The sequence below is a fragment of the Entelurus aequoreus genome, linkage group LG26 (genome assembly GCF_033978785.1).
Source record: "Entelurus aequoreus isolate RoL-2023_Sb linkage group LG26, RoL_Eaeq_v1.1, whole genome shotgun sequence".
Classification (NCBI taxonomy): domain Eukaryota; kingdom Metazoa; phylum Chordata; class Actinopteri; order Syngnathiformes; family Syngnathidae; genus Entelurus; species Entelurus aequoreus.
In genome coordinates this window covers 8,747,773-8,774,053 of record NC_084756.1, presented here as the reverse complement: position 1 = coordinate 8,774,053, position 26,281 = coordinate 8,747,773, and the positions used below count along the sequence as shown (strand labels likewise).

General features: G+C 36.7%; 2 protein-coding genes across 3 annotated transcripts in view; one reads left to right on the top strand and one right to left on the bottom strand.

Annotated features, from left to right (window-relative positions):
* The window catches only part of mars1 (methionyl-tRNA synthetase 1), a 38,957-nt gene extending 25,299 nt beyond the window's left edge, over window positions 1-13,658 (top strand). The window contains exons 14-22 of one of the 2 annotated variants that reach the window (XM_062038102.1): window positions 476-593; window positions 701-914; window positions 5,634-5,765; window positions 5,909-6,013; window positions 7,139-7,334; window positions 11,043-11,114; window positions 11,322-11,348; window positions 11,578-11,700; window positions 13,031-13,658. In XM_062038102.1, the coding sequence (XP_061894086.1) occupies window positions 476-593; window positions 701-914; window positions 5,634-5,765; window positions 5,909-6,013; window positions 7,139-7,334; window positions 11,043-11,114; window positions 11,322-11,348; window positions 11,578-11,700; window positions 13,031-13,180 (1,137 nt within the window). In that variant the 3' untranslated portion in view covers window positions 13,181-13,658. The remainder of the gene's footprint in view (window positions 1-475; window positions 594-700; window positions 915-5,633; window positions 5,766-5,908; window positions 6,014-7,138; window positions 7,335-11,042; window positions 11,115-11,321; window positions 11,349-11,577; window positions 11,701-13,030) is intronic. The other variant, XM_062038103.1, reaches the window with a different exon arrangement.
* A 7-nt stretch (window positions 13,659-13,665) lies between these two features.
* On the bottom strand, window positions 13,666-18,172 carry ddit3 (DNA-damage-inducible transcript 3). The gene is made up of 4 exons (XM_062038104.1): window positions 18,016-18,172; window positions 15,296-15,358; window positions 15,000-15,194; window positions 13,666-14,929 (listed from the first exon to the last, which is right to left on the bottom strand). The coding sequence occupies exons 3-4, from the start codon at window positions 15,153-15,155 to the stop codon at window positions 14,198-14,200; spliced, it is 888 nt and encodes a 295-aa protein (XP_061894088.1). The 5' UTR covers window positions 15,156-15,194; window positions 15,296-15,358; window positions 18,016-18,172; the 3' UTR covers window positions 13,666-14,197.
* Between the last annotated feature and the right edge of the window lie 8,109 nt (window positions 18,173-26,281).

The window sequence follows — 26,281 nt, the reverse complement described above, 5'->3', positions numbered from 1 at the left end:
GTACTTTAGGCCACAACAATCACACAAAAAAATCACACAAAATCCTAAAAGGACTGACCATGTTAGTGTTTGGACTTCAATACAAGGACTTCCAATACACAGGAGAACCACCGAAAAACGAAAATCTAAGTCACATACAAACTGGATTGATATCCTACACAACTTTCCGGCATGCAGGAAATACCACGCTTGACGCTTCTCCTTGTTCAGTAAAAAAATTTAAAAGAGCTTAGTCCTACAGATAAAAAGAAATCCAACATTTGCTGTAATAAGCAAAGCTATCGTCTTCATTCTCATCGACTCATCTCATCTTTCTCCATCTAAAACCCCACGATTAAGCTTTGTGTGTGCGCGTGTGTGCGCTTCATCTTTGGGTGGGGGCTGGGAAGAGCTGATAAGTCCTCTTTGAACTAAATGATCTCATGATGATCTAATATGATGTCATCCTCATGTTGCAGTGTTTGTGTGCCACCAGGTGGAGCTGTACAATTTCATGGCCAAAGACAATGTGCCGTTCCACAGTGTGGTGTTTCCCTGCTCCCTTCTGGGAGCTCAGGATGGCTATACACTGGTCAACCACCTGATTGCCACTGGTAGGCGTTTGTAGCTTTTTCATTATTTATGACATTCACTACAGCACACTGGTAAATTATTCATGCTGCAGTCACACTGAAGATGTCCTATTCTGACTTGTGTGCAGAATATCTGAATTATGAAGACACAAAGTTCTCCAAGAGCCGTGGTGTTGGCGTGTTTGGCGACATGGCCAAGGACACCGGTATCCCGTCTGACGTGTGGCGCTTCTACCTGCTCTATGTGCGTCCAGAAGGACAGGATTCCACCTTCTCCTGGGTGGACATGGCTACGAAGAACAACTCGGAACTGCTCAATAACTTGGGCAACTTCATTAACAGGTTGGCCATCAAGAATTTGTCCTCAACTGTACCATAGAGTATTTTTGTAAACTATTTTAAATACAAACCCCGTTTCCATATGAGTTGGGAAATTGTGTTGGATGTAAATATAAACGGAATACAATGATTTGCAAATCCTTTTCAACCCATATTCAATTGAATGCACTACAAAGACAAGATATTTGATGTTCAAACTCATAAACTTTTTTTTTTTTTTGCAAATAATAATTAACTTAGAATTTCATGGCTGCAACACGTGCCAAAGTAGTTGGGAAAGGGCATGTTCCCCACTGTTACATCACCTTTTTTTTTTAACAACACTCAATAAACGATTGGGAACTGAGGAAACTTATTGTTGAAGCTTTGAAAGTGGAATTCTTTCCCATTCTTGTTTTATGTAGAGCTTTAGTTGTTCAACAGTCCGGGTTCTCCGCTGTCGTATTTTACGCTGCATAATGCGCCACACATTTTCGATGGGAGACAGGTCTGGACTGCAGACGGACCAAGAAAGTACCCGCACTCTTTTTTTACGAAGCCACACTGTTGTAACACGTGCTGAATGTGGCTTGGCATTGTCTTGCTGAAATAAGCAGGGGCGTTCATGAAAAAGACGGCGCTTAGATGGCAGCATATGTTCCAAAACCTGTATGTACCTTTCAGCATTAATGGTGCCTTCACAGATGTGTAAGTTACCCATGTCTTTGGCACTAATGCACCCCCATACCATCACAGATGCTGGCTTTTGAACTTTGCATCGATAACAGTCTGGAGGGTTCGCTTCCCCTTTGGTCCGGATGACACGATGTCAAATATTTCCAAAAACAATTTGAAATGTGGACTCGTCAGACCACAGAACACTTTTCCACTTTGCATGAGTCCATCTTAGATGATCTCGGGCCCAGAGAAGCCGGCAGCGTTTCTGGATGTTGTTGATTAATGGCTTTCGCTTTGCATAGTAGAGCTTTAACTTGCACTTACAGATGTAGCGACGAACTGTATTTAGTAAAGGTGGTTTTCTGAAGTGTTCCTGAGCCCATGTGGTGATATCCTTTAGAGATTGATGTCGGTTTTTCATACAGTGCCGTCTGAGGGATCGAAGGTCACGGTCATTCAATGTTGGTTTCCGGCCATGCCGCTTATGTGGAGTGATTTCTCCAGATTCTCTGAACCTTTTGCTGATATTATGGACCGTAGATGTTGAAATCCCTAAATTTCTTGCAATTGCACTTTGAGAAACGTTGTTCTTAAACTATTTGACTATTTGCTCACACAGTTGTGGACAAAGGGGTGTACCTCGCCCCATCCTTTCTTGTGAAAGACTGAGCATTTTTTGGGAAGCTGTTTTTATACCCAATCATGGCACCCTCCTGTTCCCAATTAGCCTGCACACCTGTGGGATGTTCCAAATAAGTGTTTGATGAGCATTCCTCAACTTTATCAGTATTTATTGCCACCTTTCCCAACTTCTTTGTCATGTGTTGCTGGCATCAAATTCTAAAGTTAATAATCATTTGCAATAAAAAAAATGTTTATCAGTTTGAACATCAAATATGTTGTCTTTGTAGCATATTCAACTGAATATGGGTTGAAAATGATTTGCAAATCATTGTATTCCGTTTATATTTACATCTAACACAATTGCCCAACTCATATGGAAACGGGGTTTGTAAGTCTGAGGTGCCACAACAGTTTGATGGCCAAACTCTGGCCTGGATACTGGAAATTTAGACCATTTTAAAGTGCTTCTAGTAATGTCAGTTTTGTGAGTCTGTTACGCTAATGAGTTATGTTCTTACGTTATGTTCTTTATCCACTTTCGACATCTACAATGTAACTCTGCTCTTGTCCAACGTAAAATATTTCATATACCAACTACAAAACATAACTTCATTAGCTCAAGATATATATATATATATATATCTTGTATATATATATATATATATATATATATATATATATATATATATATATATATATATATATATATATATATATATACTAAAAAATATATAGTAAAGCCTCGATTTACAACCTTAATTAGTTCTTGAACAGGGTTCGTAAATTGAAAAGTTTGTATAGTGAAGCAAATTTCTCCATAATAAACAATGTAAATATGAATAATGGGTTCCAGCCTCGACAAAAGTCCATATTTCAGTGAAGATTTGTACACTTTGAACAGAGTATAAATTGCTATACAGTACTGTATATCAAATAAACATAAGAAGTGGTGATGGATCAACCTTTTCCTTACTAACAAGCTGAACTGCGCTGTATGCACTGCTCTGCCAGCAGGCGCCCACACACACTAGTCACAGTGTGCTGAGTTCAAACCCCGGCAGAGTCATACCAAAGATTATAAAAATGGGACCCATTACCTCCCTGCTTGGCACTCAGCATCAAGGGTTGGAATTGGGGGTTAAATCACCAAAAATGATTCCCGGGCGCGGCACTGCTGCTGCCCACTGCTCCCCACTGCTCCCCTCACCTCCCAGGGGGTGAACAAAGGGATGGGTCAAATGCAGAGGACAAATTTCACCACACCTAGTGTGTGTGTGACAATCATTGGTACTTTAACTTAACGTAACATAGATGCCCTCACAAACGATCAGAAATCACATAAATCCTTAACTTTAACAACCATAAGGCTACAATAATAAACCTTTTAAAAAGTAAAATCCACCCACAATAACATTGGCGAAGAGCCGAAGAGAAAGGGAGGAGGAGGTGTACTGTGTGCGCGTGCACTCTTGTGCCGCTGAACGAAAGGACGAGTGTCTTTTCCTCCACTGTTAAAATAAGCTCTGGCATCATTTTCCAGAAAAGTCCGGTCTCATCAAAATTTAATCTTGCTTTATGTAGTACAAAGCCTGTTTCATCAAATATTCCATACTTGTGAGCGCCATTAATATATTAGCTGTTGTTGGTTTTTTTTTAACTCCACAGCAATTGCCTCATTCTCTCAACGCTTTCCACTCATATTGAGTTGGCACAATTGGCGACACTTATCAAAAGGCGAAAAAACACACACAAACAAGGCACACGCTGGGTTTGTAAATCAAGGTTCCACTGTCTATATTAAAGTGGTATAGTGGTATATTTAAATATAATATACCACTGTACTGATGAACAGATATGTAATAATGACATCAAGTTAGCTTTTGTAGGCTTCTGGTTGGACTAAATGCAAATGACAGCCAGTGAATGTTTTTTTATGCGAACATAGATTGTTTTCAAACTACACTTGCATGGATGGAGATTGTTTAACACCGTAGATGTTTTGTTTTGGATAATACCTGTGTGGGTGTGGACAAGCAAAAAACAAATGACATTTCTATAACATGATTATATTGTTACTTTTATGTGCATGTGTAATACATAGCTGATATGGTTGACCATGGAAGAAGACTGGGTATATATATATTGTTCAAACACCAGCCACCTAACCAAAACATACAGTAGCTTTAAGTTGTGGGATAGAAGGACATAAACATTAGTAACACGAGCATAGCTATGTTAGCCACAATACTATCATTACACTCAAATGTTAATAGCAACATCGTGGTAAGTTAGCTTGAAGAAAAACTGAATGATTAAGTGATTTTACAGCTCCCATGTCTGTAGCTAACTGACAGATTTTAAGATGTGTAGCAAAGCTTACTTTGATTGGCATATACACAGGTCAGAGGCAGTATCATGTCCATGATGGATGAGCTTTTTCCTCTCTGGCGTCATTAAAAGCAACCGTGTAAGCACTTATTCTCTCAGAAGTGTTATGCTCATAAACAGGCTTAAGGGACTTACTGCATGAACATCATTTTAAAAAGTCCCTTTTGCTTAAAAGGGCCATTTTAAAATTACTCTTTTTTTTTTTTTTTATTTACTAATTTTTTTTTAATACAGGAATCAAGTCCAATTAAGAAATAGGATTTGAGAATGTAGGAGACGTAACTATTACGAGAGATCGTCCCCACTTTTTGTAAACATGTTTGGTATGGTGTAATATCAGCCCAATTAGACCGCCGCTTTAATGGCTTTTAAAAAGATTGGGGGTTAAATCCTGCTTCAAAGAGTTTTTTTCCCCAAAGCACCTTGATCTTGCAAATTGTTCTCGGGCAGCAGCGTTGATGCCGAATTGCTTTTAAAAGATCTTAAACTGCATCCAGCTTGAGGTGGTGGAGGTAGACAGTAGCCTGAAACAAGTCCTCACCGCACAATATCATCAGCCATCGCACTTTCTTGCACTCTCGCAATAGAACATGTAAGAATGCAGGTCAGGCAAAGTTTGCTGCGCTCCCACATCAGGACCACTGCTCGTTGTAAATATGACAACCTTATCAAAGCCTTTTTGGACCTAGCCGTCTCTCCTTGAGAGGCGTTGAATTTAGTCAAATATAGATTACCGCGTTGCGTCAGACGTGTCAGCCTCTCACTATAAGCATCCTGCTGATTTGCACATACAACTCAGCTCAATTATTTTCTAGCAACGAGGCTCAAAGCAGAGCTGTTATGTTCATTTACGTCAACCCAGTGCTGCATTACACGATCCATATTTCATCCTCAATTAGCGAGTGGAGTTACACGCCTTTCTTATTTAGCATTTTCTCCCTCCTGATTCTAGCTGCCTTTCTGACACTTCTCACGCACTTTTCTCTGACCCCTATATTTTTTCTGCTTTTCTGTCTTTCTCCACCCGCCTTCAACCCTCCTTCGATTCTCCAGAGGCGGCATGTTTGTTTCTAAGTTCTTTGATGGCTCTGTGCCTGTGATGGAGCTGCTGCAGGAAGATAAGAAGCTCTTGGCTTTAGTGGGCTGGGAGCTCCAGCAGTACATCCAGCTCATGGACAAAGTCAAGTAAGACCACATGAATTGCACACAAATGTATTTATGCATACAGTACATTGGATATGCTGTCAGTTTCAAGCCTGTTTTCTACTTTTTTGTGATGTTTTAATGATTAACTGTTTGAACTGGAAGTGGATTTTGTCCTCTACCAGAATTCGTGATGCTCTGAAACACATCCTCAACATTTCTCGCCATGGCAACCAGTACATTCAAGTCAATGAACCCTGGAAGAAGATCAAGGGAGGAGATGCAGAACGGTGAGATTATGATGACCTATATGTAATATCATGCAGGGGAGATAGATGTAATACCTTTGCATATTTTCAATCCAAAAGCGAGAATCGGCTACCTATTAAAGAAGCGTTAGTTCATTTGTATTTCTTGAGCCACTTGACCATACACTGGACCAGTGTTTTTCAACCACTGTGTGTGCCATGAGATACAGTCTGGTGTGTCGTGGGAGATTGTCATCTCACCTAATTGGGTTAAAAATATTTTTTGCAAACCAGTAATTATGATCAGCAAATAATGTGCCGCTGTTGAATGTCTGTGCTGCCTAGAGCTCGGCAGAGTAACCGTTTAATACTCTTACATATCAGTAGGTGGCAGCAGGTAGCTAATTGCTTTGTCATGATCACAATATGCTGGAGGCAGCGTGCAGATCAAAAGGTATCCAATGCTTAAACCAAAAACAAACAGAAGGCAAGTGCCGCTCGGAAAAGGCATTGAAGCTTAGGGAAGGCTATGCAGAACAAAACTACAACTGAATTCGCTACAAAGTAAACAAAAACAGAATGCTGGACAACAGCAAAGACTTACAGCGTGTGGAGCAGACGGCGTCCACAAAGTACGTCCGTACATGACATGACAATCAACAATGTCCACACAAAAAAGGATAGCGTCCACACAACTGAAATAGTCTTGATTGCTAAAACAAAGCAGGTGCGGGGAATAGCGCTCAGGGAAGACATGAAACTGCTACAGGAAAATACCAACAAAACAGGAAAAGCCACCAAAATAGGAGCGCAAGACAAGAACTATAACACTACACACAGGAAAACACAAAAAAACTCCAACTATGTCACGGCGTGATGTGACAGGTTGTGACAGTACTTTGAGACGAGCTATAGTGATGCATGCTTGGTTGTGGTTTGAATTCATATCCAACAATTGCCAGAATGACTTTTTACTGTCAATATCGGTTGCTGAGTTTAATTTCTTTATGTTTTCTGCTGGTGGTATGCCTCCGCATTTTTTCTATGAAAAAAATGTGCCTTTGGCTCAAAACAAGTTGAAAAACACTGCACTGGACTAAAAATAAAATTTGCCCAAGGACGTCAAAGGAAATGATTAGATGATTCCTTGCTATGTGTTCCCTTCAGGCAGCGTGCAGGCACTGTCACTGGTGTGTCCGTCAACATCGCCTGTCTGCTGTCAGTCATGCTGCTGCCCTACATGCCAGCAGTCAGCCAGACCATCAGGAATCAACTGAATGCCCCTCAATCCTGCGTCAACACCATGTTGCAAGGCACCGGTACCTTTGCATGCGTGCTGGGCGTGGGCCACCGCATTGGAACCGTGAGTATTAGTGCACACTCACCAGAATGGCGACAATAATGATGGTTAAATAGGGGTGTGCTAATCCATCGATTTTTGGATGCATCAATATCGATTAGCAAATGTCAGCGAAATCACAAACAAAACGGTAGCAGCACCAGAGCCAAAACTAAAAAAACCCCACCAGAACCGTTTTAAGGGACAGACTTTACGGTAAGGCCTATTGCAGGGGTCTCAAAAGTGTGGCTTGAATGTAAAATGTTAACATTCAATTTTGCACTTAGTAATAAATAAAAAGGCTTTGTCATTTTATTCATTTTTTCTGAACTGTTTTGACTTTGCTAGTTCCGAAATCTGTGAAAACAGCAATTAAAGTTAATTCATTTGTGAAGTGAAGTGAATTATATTTATATAGCGCTTTTCTGTAGTGACTCAAAGCGCTTTACATAGTGAAACCCATTATCTAAATTACATTTAAACCAGTGTGGGTGGTACTGGGAGCAGGTGGGTAAAGTGTCTTGCCCAAGGACAGTGACTAGGATGGCGAAAGCGGGAATCGAACCTGGAACCCTCAAGTTGCTGGCACGGCACTCTGCCAACCGAGCTATACCGCCCCAATTTAATTGGTTAAAATAAGTCTTATTTCCTTACAGCACTTTTAGTAAAAAGAGCAGTTTTTAGATGTTGGAAATGTGTAAGATAATTCTGATAAATATACCTTGTTCAAAAGAATCAAGTATGGAGGGGAACAGAGCATCCACAATTGGCATAATCGTAATAAACCTTTAATATTTTAATCATAGCACCCTGAATCGTAATCCAAATTGAATCATGAAATGCCTAAGATGCCAATTCCTACAAAATACCCCTTCTTTCTGCAAGTGAGGCCACATTAGGGTTGAATGACAAGGCAAGGCACATTTATTTATAAAAGCACAATTCATACTCAAGGCAATCCAAAGTGCTTTACAGAAAATTCAAAAGAAGGCAAAAATAAAAATATAAAATCATATTTCAAATTAAAATCAGAAAATACGATCATCATAAAAACAATCCTAATTCATTAAAATAACCAATCAATCAAATACTATAGATACAATACTTCCAGGTGTCATATGCACAATTAAAAGGCTGGATTTGAACATTGCCAATGTTGAGGCTCGTCTCACATCTTCAAGAAGACTATTCCAGATTTTAGGAGCATAAAACTGAAACACAGTTTCACCATGTTTGGTCCTGACTGTAGGGAGGCACCATTAGGAGACAACTCCCTGAGGTTTTCACAGCTTGTGGGAGCTCTAACATGTCAGAGATGTACTTTGGCACAAGACCATGAAAAGACTTGTACCCAAGGACAGCTGTTTTAAAGTCTATTCTCTGAGCAACAGGAAGCCAGTGCATTGACCAAAGCACTGGACTAATATGGTCGTATTTCCTGGTTCTAGTCATGATTCAAGCAGCAGCATTTTGGATGTACTGCAGCTGCTTTACAGCTCGTTTAGAGAGCCCAGTGAGAAGGCCATTACAGTAGTGTAACCTGCTGGAGACAAAGGCATGGTTTAGTCTTTTATGTCTGATATAGAAAATGTTCCTTTGATTTTGGCAATGTTTTTCAAGTAGTAAAAAACTGCTGATTTTATTGACTTAATGTGACAGTTAAAGTTCAAGTCTAAGTCCATTATTACTCTTAGATTTGTAACATGATTATTGGGTTTCAGGGAGAGGGTCTCAATGTGATTGATAGTAGTTTCTCTTTGCGTCTGTGGGCCAATGACAATGGTTTCAGGTTTTTTTGCATCCCCACACTGATCTGTCCGATGCAGCGACAAAGTTGATCAATAGGGCGACGTTCACCTGCCGTCAGTGACACGTAGATCTGAGTGTCATCTGCATAGTTGTGGTAGGACATATTGAAGCTGTGAATGGAAGACAAGTAGGCCTTTCACTTATGTCTGTCTAGAGAGGCCACAGGTGTTGTCAATCCTTACCTGAGCTTGCAAAGAAGGGTACAGCAGAGGGACTTTTAGAGGAAAGGGGAAATCTTCAACTGCAAACATAACCAATTTTGTATTGGTCATCAATGTGCAAACAAAGTGGAACCTATGAAAGTCAATCAGCTCCCGGATGCTTGCTTGCTAGGATTTTTAAACATTTTAATTAACATATGCAGGGTTGAACTGTTGTCTTAATGAAACTTGTATTAACTACTAGCAATGGTTAACAAGTGAGGGTGTTTAAAGAATAAAGCATGTGCAACAGTAATAGTTGTATCCTTTTACTTTCCTAAAAAGGAATCTTGTTCAATATGATAAAATCATCAGATTTATTTATTTTTAATTTAAGAATCATTACAGCTGGTAACACAGAATCTAAGCAGTTTTATGTTTTGTATTTTGTACCTTACTACACCCAAAATGTACCGAACAGTGACAATTTCGTGCTGTTACACCCGGGCGTAAAAGCGTGTTCATTTTTTAATTGTCATCAGGAGTGCACAAAAAAAATTTATTCACATCTGAATCACGATTCTTATTCGGAACAATCCATTTTTAAAAATACGTATGAGGCCATCTCTGTGCAACCAGAAGGAAATTTTCTAAGCTCCAAATAATACATTGCGAGAATCGGTTGGTACCAAGAATTGTGTTGAATCGAGAATCAATTCTTAATGAAATCGTCACCCCAGGAAGCGGAAGCGGATCGAATCATTGGTTGCCCAAAGATTTACACCCCTAATTGTCAAGATGAAATCATTATTTGTGCCTCACAACTCTCACTTTTTAACATGCTTCATTATCAAAAAAAGTTTGAAAAGAAGTTGAGCGCCGGTAATAATGAAATGTAAAAACAACAAAAGTGTGTTTTTTTATCGCTCACGCTTGTGGAGGCTGGTCCAACTTATGGAATACTGTACGTGTTGAAAAAAGCCAAAGAAAAAGCAAAACATGCAGATTCACCCCATCTTTTTCCAGAGAAAGTAATTTTTCTCCACGAGATCACTGAGCAAATTGTTGGATTTTACCATCAAAAATCTTTTTTTTTTAGTAAGAATCAAATTTAAAAAAATATGTTTTTATGCCATCTAAATGCAACCAGACATCCTTTTTTTAACTTGCATTTTCTTTTGAAAAAGTTTCATTATACAATTATTGGTATCACTTTAGTATGGGGAACACATTCACCATTAATTAGTTGCTTATTAACATGCAAATTAGTAACATATTGGCTCTTAATTAGTCATTATTAAGTACTTATTAATGCCTTATTCTGCATGGCCTTATTATACAACCAGTAAGCCATTAACTAAGAGTTAACTAGCCCTAACCCTTATTGCTTATTAGTAACCCTAAATCTTATGTTCCCCTAGTGTCCAAATAACTCTAAATTAATTACCGGTATGTGTTACTTTAATAAGCAACTAATGAATGGTGAATATGTTCCCTGAGATAGGCTCCAGCGCCCCCCGAAACCCCGAAGGAAATTAGCGGTAGAAAATGGATGGGATGGATGTTCCCCATACTAAAGTGTTACCAAATTATTATACCAAATACTACATTGTGAGAATCTGTTTGAATCGAGAATCGTGTTGGATCAAGAATCGGTTCTGAATCGAATTGTCACCTCAGGAATCAGAATCTGATCGAATATTTAGGTGCCCAAAGATTCACACTAATCATAAGACAGAAGGAGTATATATGTTTTAATAACTGAACACCGTATTCCCCCCAGGTTAGTCCACTGTTCCAGAAACTGGAGGTGGAGCAGATTGAGGCTTTGAAGAAGAGATTTGGGGGACAGCAGGTATGTGATGTTGTTTGTGTGTTTGCTACTTGTAACGTGTTTGCTGGTGTGATGAATAGCTCTACAAATTGTCCGAACAGACTGAATACTTTGTCGCTTCATGTTTTTCGCAATGTGATCTAAAGCGTGTTTGAATTTGATGCATTAATCATGCAGTTAAAGATAATTCCCTTTCTAAACCTTTTCATCACCCGCCTTTGTCTCTAGTCTGAAGATGAACCAGCAAAAAAGAAGGTATCCATTGGCGTTTTTCGTGTGAAGTTTGAATGTTTGCATGCTTTCACTCATACTAGCAGCTCATTTCAATGTTGACTTATCGCCGAGAGTCCAGTGTGAGTCTTGTCTACTCGCTCATTGCCACTCGTGAAATTCTGTAGACGCCTCGACTGACTGCTCTTATTGTCCAAAATGAAGGAAGTCACGCCTTTGGAGAATAATCATATCTTCTGTTTGCACACTCAAGACAGCGTCTCAAAGCGCTGCCAGCACGCCCGCTCTCGCCGCCGTAGATGTCGAGGTGGCTGCAGCCAACGCCGCAGCGGACCCGGAAAAAGCCAGGCAGCTGACGCAGGCCGTGGCGGAGCAGGTGAGGGCACGCAAGTCAACCTCATTCTTTTTACACGTTTCAAGTCAACTCCATGTCAAAATGTAATAATATAATTAAAATCAATGCACCATTTTTTATGTGTAATAGCAAATACTGCCTTCATATCAAACCAAAGCGCAATTAATGTTTGTTTTATTTTAATTCAATTTAACTTTTTTTGCACAGGTTTGTTTCAAATTGTTTTTATGCGCTAGAAAAAAAATCTACATTTCCTACTTTGTTAAGACATGATTAAACCAATGTTTTTGTATTACTGCTAAATATTGAAATTAAATCAACAAGCTTTCAAACTAAAAGACATTTTTAAAATGTAAGAACTTTTTTAATAAATGTGCATTTCCTACAGTTTTTTTTCAGTATCACAATATTAATATCAAATAACACACATATTAAACCAAAGCACTATTAAAACATTTTTTAAATCCTACCTCAATAAATGTTTAAGTTTGTAAGAAACTAATAGGAATTTATACATTTGTGCTTTTTCTGTTCCTCTTCTGTACATGATAAGTAAGGCTAAGTTATTGGCGGAATAAATTTATATCTTCCTTGCTAATTGAAATGTTCATATGTGGAAATCTGAGCATTTTATTTGCTAGGGGAAGAAGGTCCAAAAAATATACATACATATCACCCTATAAACATTTGCATTTCCTACTTTTGTGTTTTGACATGACCAAACCAATGTTTATTTTGTTACTCCTAAACAAAATCACGCAGCTATCAAACTAAAGCCCTTATTGAACGTGTTTGTACACAATTGTTGCAAATTGTTTTTTTGTGATGCTATATTAAAATGTATCTTTCTTACAGCTTGTTTTTTTTAAATATTTTATCACATTTTCATCCTACCAAAGATATTGATATCAAGTATCGCATGTAACAAACCAATTTCTTTGTAATGCGGTCAATGTTTGCGCTTGTAAGAAACAAATAGGAATTTAAACATTTGCTTTTTGTCTTCTGTACATGAGGTTAGGTTGATAAAGGAATATATTTAGATTTTCCCTGCTAATTGAAATGTTCACATATAGCAGTCCTTCTCAAAAAATGGGTCGGGCCCACATGGGGAATATGACCAAGTATACGTATCAGAAACTTTTTTTATTGCTACATTTCACATACAAAAAATTTGTCTTGGTGCAAAAACGGCTTACATGGGAAATTAGGCCGAAATAGGAAGAACTAAAATACAATTAGAAAAAATTGACAATATAAAACACAATAAAAAAGTAGTGGCGACTTAACAGAAAATCATTGAGAAGCACTGCTATATAGAAATCTAAGAATGTTTTTTTTTATCTACTAGGGCGAGAAGGTGCGAGCCCTAAAAGCGCAGAAGGCGGACAAGGCGGCGGTCACGGCCGAAGTGGCCAAACTGTTGGAGCTGAAGAAGCAGCTGGTCTTGTCTGAGGGGAAAAGCCCCGAGCCCGCGCTCGTCAAGGCCAAGAAGAAATGAGACGTAGAAAGTTCCAAACGGTGTGAGGTTAGTGGTAGGAGGGGGGAAGTGGCTTTGAGGTGCGGTACTGGAGGAAAAGGAACATGATGTAGACGGCGAGATGAGGGTGTTAGCCAAAGGCAAAGCTGTGACGGGATCTAAGACAACATGGTGCTGGCACTGAGGGCTAATGGAATGCTGGTGAGGCCGGCGGGGAAATGAAAACACACAAAGGGAGTCAAATGAATTCTGCTAAAGAATGGAGGGATTTGGAAAAATCCCTCCACCAAGAGAAACTGATTTTATACTCTCGCTGTAAAATTGGCCTCCGAATGTGCTCTGTGCATTTGATTTTTTTTTTAAATATATGTATATTCTTTCTATAGAACCGTTGACTATCAACACTTATGATGAAACTCTTTTCCTATTTACTGCAAATACAATTTTACCAAATAAATCATGCATTAACAAGTCAATAAACAAGGTTTTTTTTTAAAAATGTCTGTTTATTGCAAATGTGTGAGTACATTGACAAAAAAAGGAAACCCTTTAAGTAAAATCCCAATAATAAGTCATGCAAATTCATTGAATAGAAAATGTTGGGGATTTGAGTAAGAAAAGTAGACAAATGGGACAGTACAAACTTGTACAGTAATCTAGTTATTACAGTTTTACAAAAATAGGGAGTGGAGATAAACCACCAGTTAATACAAAAGCTGCTGTATCTAAATACACGTACAGTCACCTGTGATTACAAAAAGTTTTCCATAAAAATAGTAATACTCACAAAGTGAAAACTTCCTGAGCTCCTTCACTCTGCGCATATTTGGACAAATAATCTCTGATTGCAGCCCTTTTTAAAAGAGGAGTTACAATGAATTGCAAAGATGAATCACACACTTCCTGTTCTTTTTCACATGCTGTGTCTTTCTTCTTTGTTTCTCATCACATTCTTCAGCCTTACAAACATCTTTGGTTTTCCATACTTTCCAGTCTTAAGGAGCATTTCTTACACACTTTTTGATTCTCGCCTTGGCCTCACTTCCTGGTGTTGACGAGTCTCTCGATGAGCGCTCGACGCGTCCGCTGCACCTCCTCTCCCAACCTCTCGATCTCGGCCTTCAGACGCTCGTTCTGCTCGGTCAGCTCCTGCACTTTCCTCTCGTTCTCTTGCTCCCTCTCTTTGCGACTCTTCTTGGCGGACAAGTATGACGAGGACGTACGCTGCCCCGAGCCGCCCGGAGACAACGGGGCGTCGTCGTTGCCGGCGCTCCTCTTGCGCTTGCCAAGGCGCGAGGGCGAGTAGATGGACGGGGACGAGACGAGCGACGACGGGGACGAGCAGCGCTGGGAAGGGGACTCCGAGGCGGACGAGGAGGAGCAGGATGGAGAATCCGGAACGGAGGGCGACTCTTCCTCGCTGGCGGATGGAGACGCTGGGTAAGCACTGTTAGCCTGGTGATGATGGTAATAATAACCGCTGCTAATCACTGCCCCGCTTGAATCTACCATCCCTACTCCTCCATCGCTCAGCAACTCGAAGAACTCGGGGGGCAGCAGGTCACCGTCGCCGCTCCTCGTCTCCGCCTTCCGCTCTTCTGCCGGAGTCAAGCAGGACGAGGAGGAAGAGGAAGACGAGGTGTGATGCAGAGGCTGAGGGTCGTGGATGTGCTCCGTCGCCCTCTGGACGCCCTCGCCCCACGTCTGACCTCCGTCCGCCAACCACGTGAGTGAGCAACTCTCCAGAACATCCAAGAACTCGGGTTCCTTCTGTAAGTAGAAAAACAGCAAGTAGTACTTGGTAATGCGCAAAGTGTCCGCCATTATAAGTGTCGCTGACCTCGCCGCACGAGGGGGCGCGTGCCAGCTTGGCCCCTCCCGTGTCCGAGCCCAGAATATCCTGCAGGTCCTCATACCACGCCTCCAAGTCTGCACCACACAGCGGCTCCGCGCCGGGGGGGTACGGTGGGGGCAGGTGGAGCCACTCGGCAGTCATATCTTCTCACAACGCACAGTCACACGGCTCACGCTGGACCTGACGGGACAGCCAGGGGGAAAAAGTTGCAACTGGTGAGTCCATCAAACTTTTTCACGGTGCATGAACAGTGTCGTCAGTCGCACAAGCACAGCATTTACCTTTTAAAAGGACTCCCTTAATCAAGTCTGTGAATTTGTTGGAGATAATTCACCCCTACAAATCTGCAAGAAAAAATACATGTGGATTAGTGTTTTCCATAAAAATACATCTTTATTTGCTGATATTGTAAAATATATTTTTGAGTTTAATATGATGTATGATAAAATATGTGGATTTTTGGAGCAGTTAATATACAAAATGTAAATATTGTCAATTACAATTAAGGATTTTATGGACTGTTGCAATTCAACACATTAACATTTGTGTTTTTTGGTTTGTGCTGTTACTTTCTTTTTAAATGTATTTGCTGATTTTGTTAAAGATCTTTTTTTAAATTACATTTATGATCAAAGACATGAAAGAAGTGAATTTTTGGGGAAGTTAATACACAAAATTTAAATATTTTTAATCAGGATTTTTTTGGGACTGTTGCAATGAACACAACACTTAAATTTGCGTTTTTGTTTTGTTTTGTGCTGTTAACTTCTTTTAATTAAAATACATATGTATATGCTGATATTGGTAAGTATTCTTTATGAATTTATTACATTTATGATCAAAGATGTGAAAATAAAAGTGGATTTTACGGGCAGTGATATACAAAATGTAAATATTGTCAATTAATTTTTTTATTTTTTTTTGTCCTGTTGCAAAAAATGCAAAACTTTTACATCAGTGATTTTTCTTTTAGGCTGTTTTTGATTGATTGATTGATTGAAACTTTTATTAGTAGATTGCACAGTTCAGTACATATTCCGTACAATTGACCACTAAATGACAACACCCGAATAAGTTTTTCAACTTGGTCCACGTAAATCAATTCATGGCAAAACTGGTTAACTTCAAATATAAATGTTATGAATTACAATAAACTTTATTTTGGGTTGTTGATATCAAACAAAACAATACATTTTGTGATTATTAACTTTTAATAACGATGACAATCGTTTCAATTGCGCCCCCTGTGCTTGAAGGTTGTCACTACACGATAAAGATAGATATAGGACAAAAAACAGATTCAAATTTATGATTTAACATTTTCCAAAAAGGTTGACAGTCAGTGAATTAAATGTACACTGCGGCTACCACCACAAAAACACCATTCATTATTATGTAATTATTTTTGCGTAACGTTTGTTAGTGACATCTTGCTTCTTGCTGCATAAAAAATATCCAAGCAAGGAGTTTATTTACAAATATTGTTAAATATTTTAGATTGCTTTAACAATGTTGAATAATACGTTTTTGACATATCTTGTATGTTTTTTTATGTAAAAATTCATGCCCGTTTTCTATACTGTAAAATCTACGGTTGTGTTTTATTGTGTAATATTAATCTATATTGAAAGTGGATTTTACTGTAACATTTTTACATGAACAGTCTGTTGGATTACTTGCTTTAAAATCATAAGTCAAGCAGATATTTAAGAATGTATCTTTATTTGAACAATACAATTGTTTTGAAATGTATGATTATATAATATTTTGTTTTATTATTAGAGATGATTAAAGTGTAAATATATGTAATTGTCTGCAGTACATTTAATTTTGTAATACATTTATTGAGAAAGGATAAGGTACTGCCAATTCGGGCCCCCAGGCCTTGAGTTTGACACCTGTGCATTAATACATATATCACAAATTGTGAAACGCTTTTATTATGAATGCAAATGTTTTTTCATTATTACACTTTGAAATAAGTGTATTTTTCCTATCAAACTCCAGTTAAATGAAATATATAAATGAAAACAATGTAATCTCCATTAATATAATGATAGATAAATGGGTTATACTTGTATAGCGCTTTTCTACCTTCAAGGTACTCAAAGCGCTTTGACAGTATTTCCACATTCACCCATTCACACACACATTCACACACTGATGGAGGGAGCTGCCATGCAAGGCGCTAACCATCACCCATCAGGAGCAAGGGTGAAGTGTCTTGCCCAAGGACACAACGGACGTGATTAGGATGGTAGAAGGTGGGGATTGAACCCCAGTAACCAGCAACCCTCCGATTGCTGGCACGGCCACTCTACCAACGTCGCCACGCCGACGAAAAAACATCAATAAATAATTAAATTGCGACTTCTATTTATTATATGCAGTGTAGTTAAAAACAAAGTGAAATTTGAAAAGTAGTCAATTGGCTGTCATGTTTTTTTGATACAAAAATGAAAGAAGATAGTTGTTCAATATGTAATTATTTTTTTGTGTAATGTTTTTTAGTGACATTTTGCTTTTTTTTAAAATTCTGCATAAAAAAATATCCGAGCAACAAATATTGTTAAATATTTTAGATTGATTTAACAATGTTTGAATGATAAGTTGTTGACGTATGATCTAAGACAATTACGTCACGGAAAAAGCAAAGTCCATCGCTGGACTGGGCGAGACAAAAAAGTACAAATACATAAATATATAGTTCATGTTTTGAAGGACCCTCTATATTAAATGTACTTTTTTATATAAATATTGTTTGAAAAAAAAAAAGAAAAGACTTTGTGATTGACTGTCAAAGCTGGAAAGTTTGTAGCTTTTAAGTCGCGCGACACCTTGAAATGTCAACAAAAGAAAGAAGGTGTGAGGAAACATATTATGTTAGTGTTATTAAATGACTATTATGTTAAATTGATGAAAAGCCTTGTTGACCACTTTGATCCTTCACTTCGCGCAGCAATAACAAAGACCGACACAAAGCCGTGAATCGTCTACTTACCCTTTTTCGTTTATTCGCTCGCCTTCTCGACTGTCCGCGGATCGAATGGTGATAGTTTAGTAACAATTGCAGATCGCTCATGTTAACCATTGTTCAGACTTGACGGCCGAATGTGATCCTCGGAAACTCCCGGCGGTGTTTATAAGCAGCGACGGGCCAACCGAACTATGCACGGCGAGCGAGTTCCCTCCGACGCGACGGCACCAGCGGATGTTGCGTAGGAGCCAATCGGGAGCGAGCGGCGCAGTCCGTTTTCCTTGGCGACATCCAATTGGGAGGCGGGAGGGGCGGGGTTTAGTCGGCAGCACGGTAGTGTGGCCGGCGTGTGTGTAGTTTGCATGAGGAAGCGGCAGTGATGCAGGCAATGAGGCGTCAGGCAGGAGGCGGCCAGGACCAATTTGGGGCGTATGGGAGTCACATGAAAGGAATGATGCAATGCTTGGCAACACGTTTCTAGCTGGGGATAACACCATCTTTTATTAAGTACTTCCAACGGAACACACACACCAAAAAAAAATCTAAAAATATACATATATGCATGCAATGTCGAAGAATTGTTTGTTTCCGGAAACACGAACGCTTCAATTGGTTTTCTTACTAGTTGTTTCTTCGCTCAAATGTTGGCCTCAGACGAACGTTAATGTCAAAAATTAATCACTTTGTGACTTTTAAACAAACATTTGCTCGGTCAAAGTTTGACGCTTTGAAGTTCCAACCTCTTTTATTTGATTTCTCAACGTTTTTTCTCTGTCTAGTTGACTTCGCGGTGATGAAATATTATTATTGTTAATAATATTTTTTTTAATGTATCAACTTTTATTTGTAATATGCAACATTTACATACAATCAATAAATAATAATAAACTACTACAGAAACAGTACAAAACAGCGCCAGGGGGTTGTAAACTCAATAAAGTAACTGAAATAAAATACAAAAATATATAAGTAACAAAATTATTTTATTTTTTTGGTTTTATAAACCTTAATTTCTAATATGCAACATTTACATACAGTCAAGAAATAATAATAAACAAAACAACTGTTTTGTACAAAACGGCGCCAGGGGGTTGTAAACTCAATAAAGTAACAAACTAGAATACAAAATATATATAAGTAACACAATTATTTAATTTTTTTAATTTTATAAACCTTCATTTATAATATGCAACATTTACATACAATCAAAAAATAATAATAAACAAAACAAGTACAGAAACGGTACAAAACTGCGCCAGGAGGTTGTAAACTCAAAGTAACTAAAATATAATACAAAATATATATATAAGTAACAAAATTATTTTTATTTTTTTAGTTTTATAAACTTTTATTTCTAATATGCAACATTCAAGAAATAATAATAAACAAAACAAGTACAGAAACAGTACAAAACAGCACTAGGGGGTTGTAGACTCAATAAAGTAACTGAAATAGAATACAAAATATATATAAGTACCAAAATTATTTTGATTTTTTAAACTTTATAAACTTTAATTTCTAATATGCAACATTTACTTACAATGAAGAAATAATAAACAAAACAAGTACAGAAACAGTACAAAACAGCGCCAGGGGTTTGTAAACTCAATAAAGTAACTAAAATAGAATACAAAATATATGTAAGTAACAAAATTATTTTATTTTTTAAATTTTATAAACCTTAATTTCTAATATGCAACATTTACATACAATCAAGAAATAACAATAAACAAAACAAGTACAGGAACAGTACAAAACAGCGCCAGGGGGTTGTAAACTCAATAAAGTAACTGAAATAAAATACAAAAATATATAAGTAACAAAATTATTTTATTTTTTTGGTTTTATAAACTTTTATTTATAATATGCAAAATTGATGTACAATCAAGAAATAATAATAAACAAAACAAGTACAGAATCAGTACAAAACACCGCCAGGGGGTTATAGACTCAATAAAGTAACTGAAATAGAATACAAAATATATATAAGTAACAAAATTATTTTTTTATTTTATAAACCTTAATTTATAATATGCATACATACAATCAAGAAATAATAATTAAAAAAACAAGTACAGAAACAGTACAAAACAGCGCAAGGGGGTTGTAGACTCAATAAAGTAACTGAAATAGAATACAAAATATACATAAGTAACAAAATTATTTTATTTTTAAAAATTTTATAAACCTTAATTTATAATATGCAACATTTACATACAATCAAGAAATGATCAACAAAACAAGTACAGAAACAGTACAAAACAGCGCCAGGGGGTTGTAAACTCAATAAAGTAACTAAAATAGAATACAAAATATATATAAGTATATAATATATCTTTAAAACAAAGCACACATTTGTCATAAATATGTGCGAAGGTTTTAAGTAAACACGACACACGTTCGGTGTTACGTCACAGGCGCGCACCCTCGCGCTGCGACTTCCGGGTGCGAGCAAAACAAGCGGGAGCGCGCGCCGGACTCGCCTTTGTATTGTGGGTCAGGTTTGACACGACTACTTATAAATGATTATTAACAACAATAGGGATTACACTTTGACAATGATGTACTTTGTTTGTATTCTATACTGGATCAAATTATTTCATATATTTTTAAATGAGTAAAAAAAAAACAACCGAGTATTATTATTATCAATGTACACGTCACTGGATTTCAAATAAAGTGTAAGTCCAAACTATTGTATTTAATTTGATCAAACCTAAAACGTAATCAGATATTTTTAAAATGTACATATTGTTGCAAAATGCAAATTTTTGTACATTTTCATCTACATTTTCTATATCTGAATTTGTATTTTATTTCTTTTTGTTGTTGTTTGTTTTTTAGCTCAATTTAAAAACGTTTTTATCAATTTTCCTGTATGTTTAGCACTTGTTGAAAAATAGTCATAGTGATTTACTATGAATTAATCTTCCTCTTTTTGATATAAAAACATGTATAGTATGGTAGCATATGTGTTTATACTGCATGGTGAAACATGTTTTCTTTTTTAATATTGTATTTTTTTTACAATGGGTGTTATTGTACTTTAAATCACAGCAATGCATGTAATATAGTCAAATGTTTAATTATAAATACAGTCGCCAAATATGGTGGCAAAGTCCACGGCTTTACTCTATTGCAGAATTTTATTTTTTTTCCTTATGCGTAGTTATGTATTTTTGGCCGCCGCCTATACTGTATTAAGCATTTTCAAGCATACAAATGAGACCAAACCAATCAGAGTCATGTTCAGTATCGTGGCCACTGATTGGTTCTGGCAGCAATATTATTAAATTGGATTAAATGAGTGTAAATATTATATCATGTGAAAAAATGTCTATGCATGATTAACAATTCCTACTTTGCAAACAATTATTTGTCAGGGTAATGCCTGTAACCAATTACCAGCAAGTCTGAAAGTTTGTGAAAGTACCACCATAATGACCAACATTCAACTACAGTAGCGCAGTAGGCTCAGGTAGTCATTAAAAATAAGGCAGAGGTTTTAGTCAAGAAGTATAAGTACTATTTTTGTCCACTGTCACATTACACACAGTCTGAACAGTAACACTATGTTTGAATATAGGAACATTACACTTTATTCAAGTGATTCTTTGGCGTACCACTAGATGGAGCCTGCGTACCAATAGTGGTACACATACCACAGTTTAAGCATCCCTGGTCTTCTGTATGTCAATAAAGTTCCTTTTCCATTTACTGTAATTACTGTATAACTTTTACTATTTTAGTTGGATAACAATACTACTAACAAGTTATGATGCATGAATACAGGCGTGTCAAGCTGGTTTTCATTGAGGGCCACATCGCAGTTATGGTGGCCCTCAGAGGGCCGCTTTTAACAGTGAATACTATACAGTATGAATATAAATGTGTATATATAAAACGTGAATAATATATTTTTTATGTATGCTGTACAAAACCAAATCTTTAGATTGTTCTGTATAAAACTGTCAGCTCAGTCGCCACAATTTTACTGTAATATTTGCAGGTTAATGTTTTTTTTACAGAATATAAAATAAAATATGTGGAATTAAATTAAATGGAATGGAAAAACAGTACCACTGTTTTTTTATACATTAAAATTAATGCAAGTTTTTTATACTGTAAAATCTTTGTGTTTTATAGTGTATTATTACTCTATATTGAAAGTGGATTTTACTGTAAAATTTTTACATGAACAGTTTGTTGGATTACAGATATTTAAGCGTTTATCTTTATTTGAACAATAACATTGTTATAGCATGATGATATAATACTTTGTTTTATTCTTAGAGCTGATAAAAGTGTAAATATATGTAATTGTATGCAGTACATTTATTTTTGTCATATATTTATTAAGAAAAGATAAAAATAGAATAGTTTTTTTACAAACCCTGTTTCCATATGAGTTGGGAAATTGTGTTAGATGTAAATATAAACGGAATACAATGATTTGCAAATCATTTTCAACCCATATTCAGTTGAATATGCTACTAAGACAACATATTTGATGTTCAAACTGATAAACATTTTATTTTTGCAAATAATCATTAACTTTAGAATTTGATGCCAGCAACACGTGACAAAGAAGTTGGGAAAGGTGGCAATAAATACTGATAAAGTTGAGGAATGCTCATCAAACACTTATTTGGAACATCCCACAGGTGAACAGGCAAATTGGGAACAGGTGGGTGCCATGATTGGGTATAAAAGTAGATTAAAAGAAATGCTCAGTCATTCACAAACAAGGATGGGGCGAGGGTCACCACTTTGTCAACAAATGCGTGAGCAAATTGTTGAACAGTTTAAGAAAAACCTTTCTCAACCAGCTATTGCAAGGAATTTAGGGATTTCACCATCTACGCTCCGTAATATCAGCAAAGGGTTCAGAGAATGTGGAGAAATCACTGCACGTAAGCAGCTAAGCCCGTGACCTTCGATCCCTCAGGCTGTACTCCATCAACAAGCGACATCAGTGTGTAAAGGATATCACCACATGGGCTCAGGAACACTTCAGAAACCCACTGTCAGTAACTACAGTTGGTCGCTACATCTGTAAGTGCAAGTTAAAACTCTCCTATGCAAGGCGAAAACCGTTTATCAACAACACCCAGAAACGCCGTCGGCTTAGCTGGGCCCGAGCTCATCTAAAATGGACTGATACAAAGTGGAAAAGTGTTCTGTGGTCTGACGAGTCCACATTTCAAATTGTTTTTGGAAACTGTGGACGTTGTGTCCTCCGGACCAAAGAGGAAAAGAACCATCCGGATTGTTATAGGCGCAAAGTTGAAAAGCCAGCATGTGTGATGGTATGGGGGTGTATTAGTGCCCAAGACATGGGTAACTTACACATCTGTGAAGGCGCCATTAATGCTGAAAGGTACATACAGGTTTTGGAGTAACGTATGTTGCCATCCAAGCAACGTTACCATGGACGCCCCTGCTTATTTCAGCAAGACAATGCCAAGCCACGTGTTACATCAACGTGGCTTCATAGTAAAAGAGTGCGGGTACTAGACTGGCCTGCCTGTAGTCCAGACCTGTCTCCCATTGAAAATGTGTGGCGCATTATGAAGGCTAAAATACCACAACGGAGACCCCCGGACTGTTGAACAACTTAAGCTGTACATCAAGCAAGAATGGGAAAGAATTCCACCTGAGAAGCTTAAAAAATGTGTCTCCTCAGTTCCCAAACGTTTGCTGAGTGTTGTTAAAAGGAAAGGCCATGTAACACAGTGGTGAACATGCCCTTTCCCAACTACTTTGGCACATGTTGCAGCCATGAAATTCTAAGTTAATAATTTGCAAAAAAAAAGTAAAGTTTATGAGTTTGAACATCAAATATGTTGTCTTTGTAGTGCATTCAATTGAATATGGGTTGAAAAGGATTTGCAAATCATTGCATTCTGTTTATATTTATATCTAACACAATTTCCCAACTCGTATGGAAACGGGGTTTGTAGAATATATTTTTTTATTGCCATTGTTTGAGAATGGGTTCACAAACTATGAATTTTTCTTGGTGCAACATAAAACACATAACACAGAATAGGAATAAAAATGAGCTGTAACTGAGTTATCCCATCTTATTATTGTTCTTGAGTCTGATAGCCGAGGGGAAAAAACTCCAAAAAAAAAAAAAAAAAAGGTACTTTATTTACACATTATTTCCACACTTTTGATGTGGCGGGCCAGATCTGGCCCCCGGGCCTTGAGTTTGACACATGTGCATTAATACATATATCACAAATATGAAAAGTTTTTAATATGTAATAATGAAAAACAATTTGCTTTCATAAAATTGCCAGAATGCTTTGAAATAAGTGTATTTTTCTTATCAAACTAGAGTTAAATGAAATATATAAATGACAACAATGTAATCTCCATGAATATAAATAAGATATAACTCAAAAAACAAATAATTAATTAAATTGCGACTTATATGCAGTGTAGTTAATCTATGGTTGTTGTATTTTATAGTGTATTATTACTCTATATTGAAAGTGGATTTTATTGTTAAAAAAAAAAAAAAAAAATTACTGTAAAATTTTGACACGAACAGTTTGTTGGATTACTTGCTTTGAAATCATAAGTCAAGTCTTTATTTCAACAATAGCATTGTTTTGAAATGTATGATGATATAATATTTTGTTGTATTGTTAGAGATGATTCAAGTGTAATTTTATGTAATTGTACACAGTACATTTATTTTTGTAATACCTTTTATTAAGAAGAAATAAGGTACTTTATTTTTATTTTCCTTTTTTTTTTATTAAATCAACATAAAAAACACAGGATACACTTTTGCACTAACCCAAAAACCCTCCCTTCACACTCATTCTCACAAGAGGGTTGTTTCCTTCTGTTATTAATATTCTGCTTCCTACAATATATATCAATGCAGTCTGCAAGGGATACAGTCCGTGATGCTGGTCCACTAATAGTACTAACCTTTAACACTTAATTTGACTCATTTTCATTAATTGTTAGTTTCTATGTAACTGTTTTTATATTGTTGTACTTTCTTTTTTATTCAAGAAAATGTGTTGTATTTATTTATCTTATTTTATTTTATTTTATTTTTTTTTAAAGAAAAAAAAGGGACCTTATCTTCACCAGACCAGGTTGTCAATGAAATGAGATTGTTTAAAGGTCCAGTCCAGATTATGTCCAGCAACACACACCTTCTTGTATGTACATTCAAACTAGGGAACACAACAACAGATTGTATATAACCTATAAACAAAATGACATTTTCAAAATATAAATTGAAGATGTAAAAGGTACTTTATTTACACATTATTTCCATGCTTTCGGGGCCCACACAAATTGACGTGGCCCCCGGGCCTTGAGTTTGACACCTGCGCATCATGAGAATATATCATGAAAAATATTTGCATTCATAACATTTTCCTCATCCAACTAGAGTTAAATGTAATATATAAATGAAAACAATGTAATCCCAATGAATATAAATGAAATATAACTAAAAATAATAATAATAATGAATTAAATTGTGATTTATATGCTGTGTAGTTAATCTAGGGTTATTGTGTTTTATAGTGTATTATTACTCTATACTGAAAGTGGATTTTACTGTAAAAAAAAATGTTTACTGTAAAATTTTGACATGAACAGTTTGTTGGATTACTTGCTTTGAAATCATAAGTCAAGCAGATATTTAAGTGTTTATCTTTATTTCAACAATAACATTGTTTTGAAATGTATGATATAATATTTTGGTTTATTATTAGAGATGATTAAAGTGTAATTATATGTAATTGTACGCAGTACATTTGTTTTTGTAATACCTTTATTAAGAAGAGATAAGGTACTTTATTTTCATTTATTTTTATTTTGTATTTTTTTTAATTAAATCAACATAAAAAACACAAGATACACTTACAATTAGTGCACCAACCCAAAAACCCTCCCTTCACACAAGAGGGTTGTTTCCTTCTGTTATTAATATTCTGCTTCCTACAATATATATCAATGCAGTCTGTGTAAGAAGAGATAAGGTACTTTTTTTACGTATATTATTTCCACGCTTTCGGGGCCCACACAAATTGACGTGGCCCCCGGGCCTTGAGTTTGACACCTGCGCTTTATTACATATATCATGAAAAACATTTGCATTCATAACATTGCCAGAATGCTTTGAAATAAGTGTATTTTTCTTATCAAACTAGAGTTAAATGAAATATATAAATGAAAACAATGTAATCTCCATTAATATAAATGAGATATAAGTAAATGAAAAAAAAGTTTATTAAATTGCGACATATAT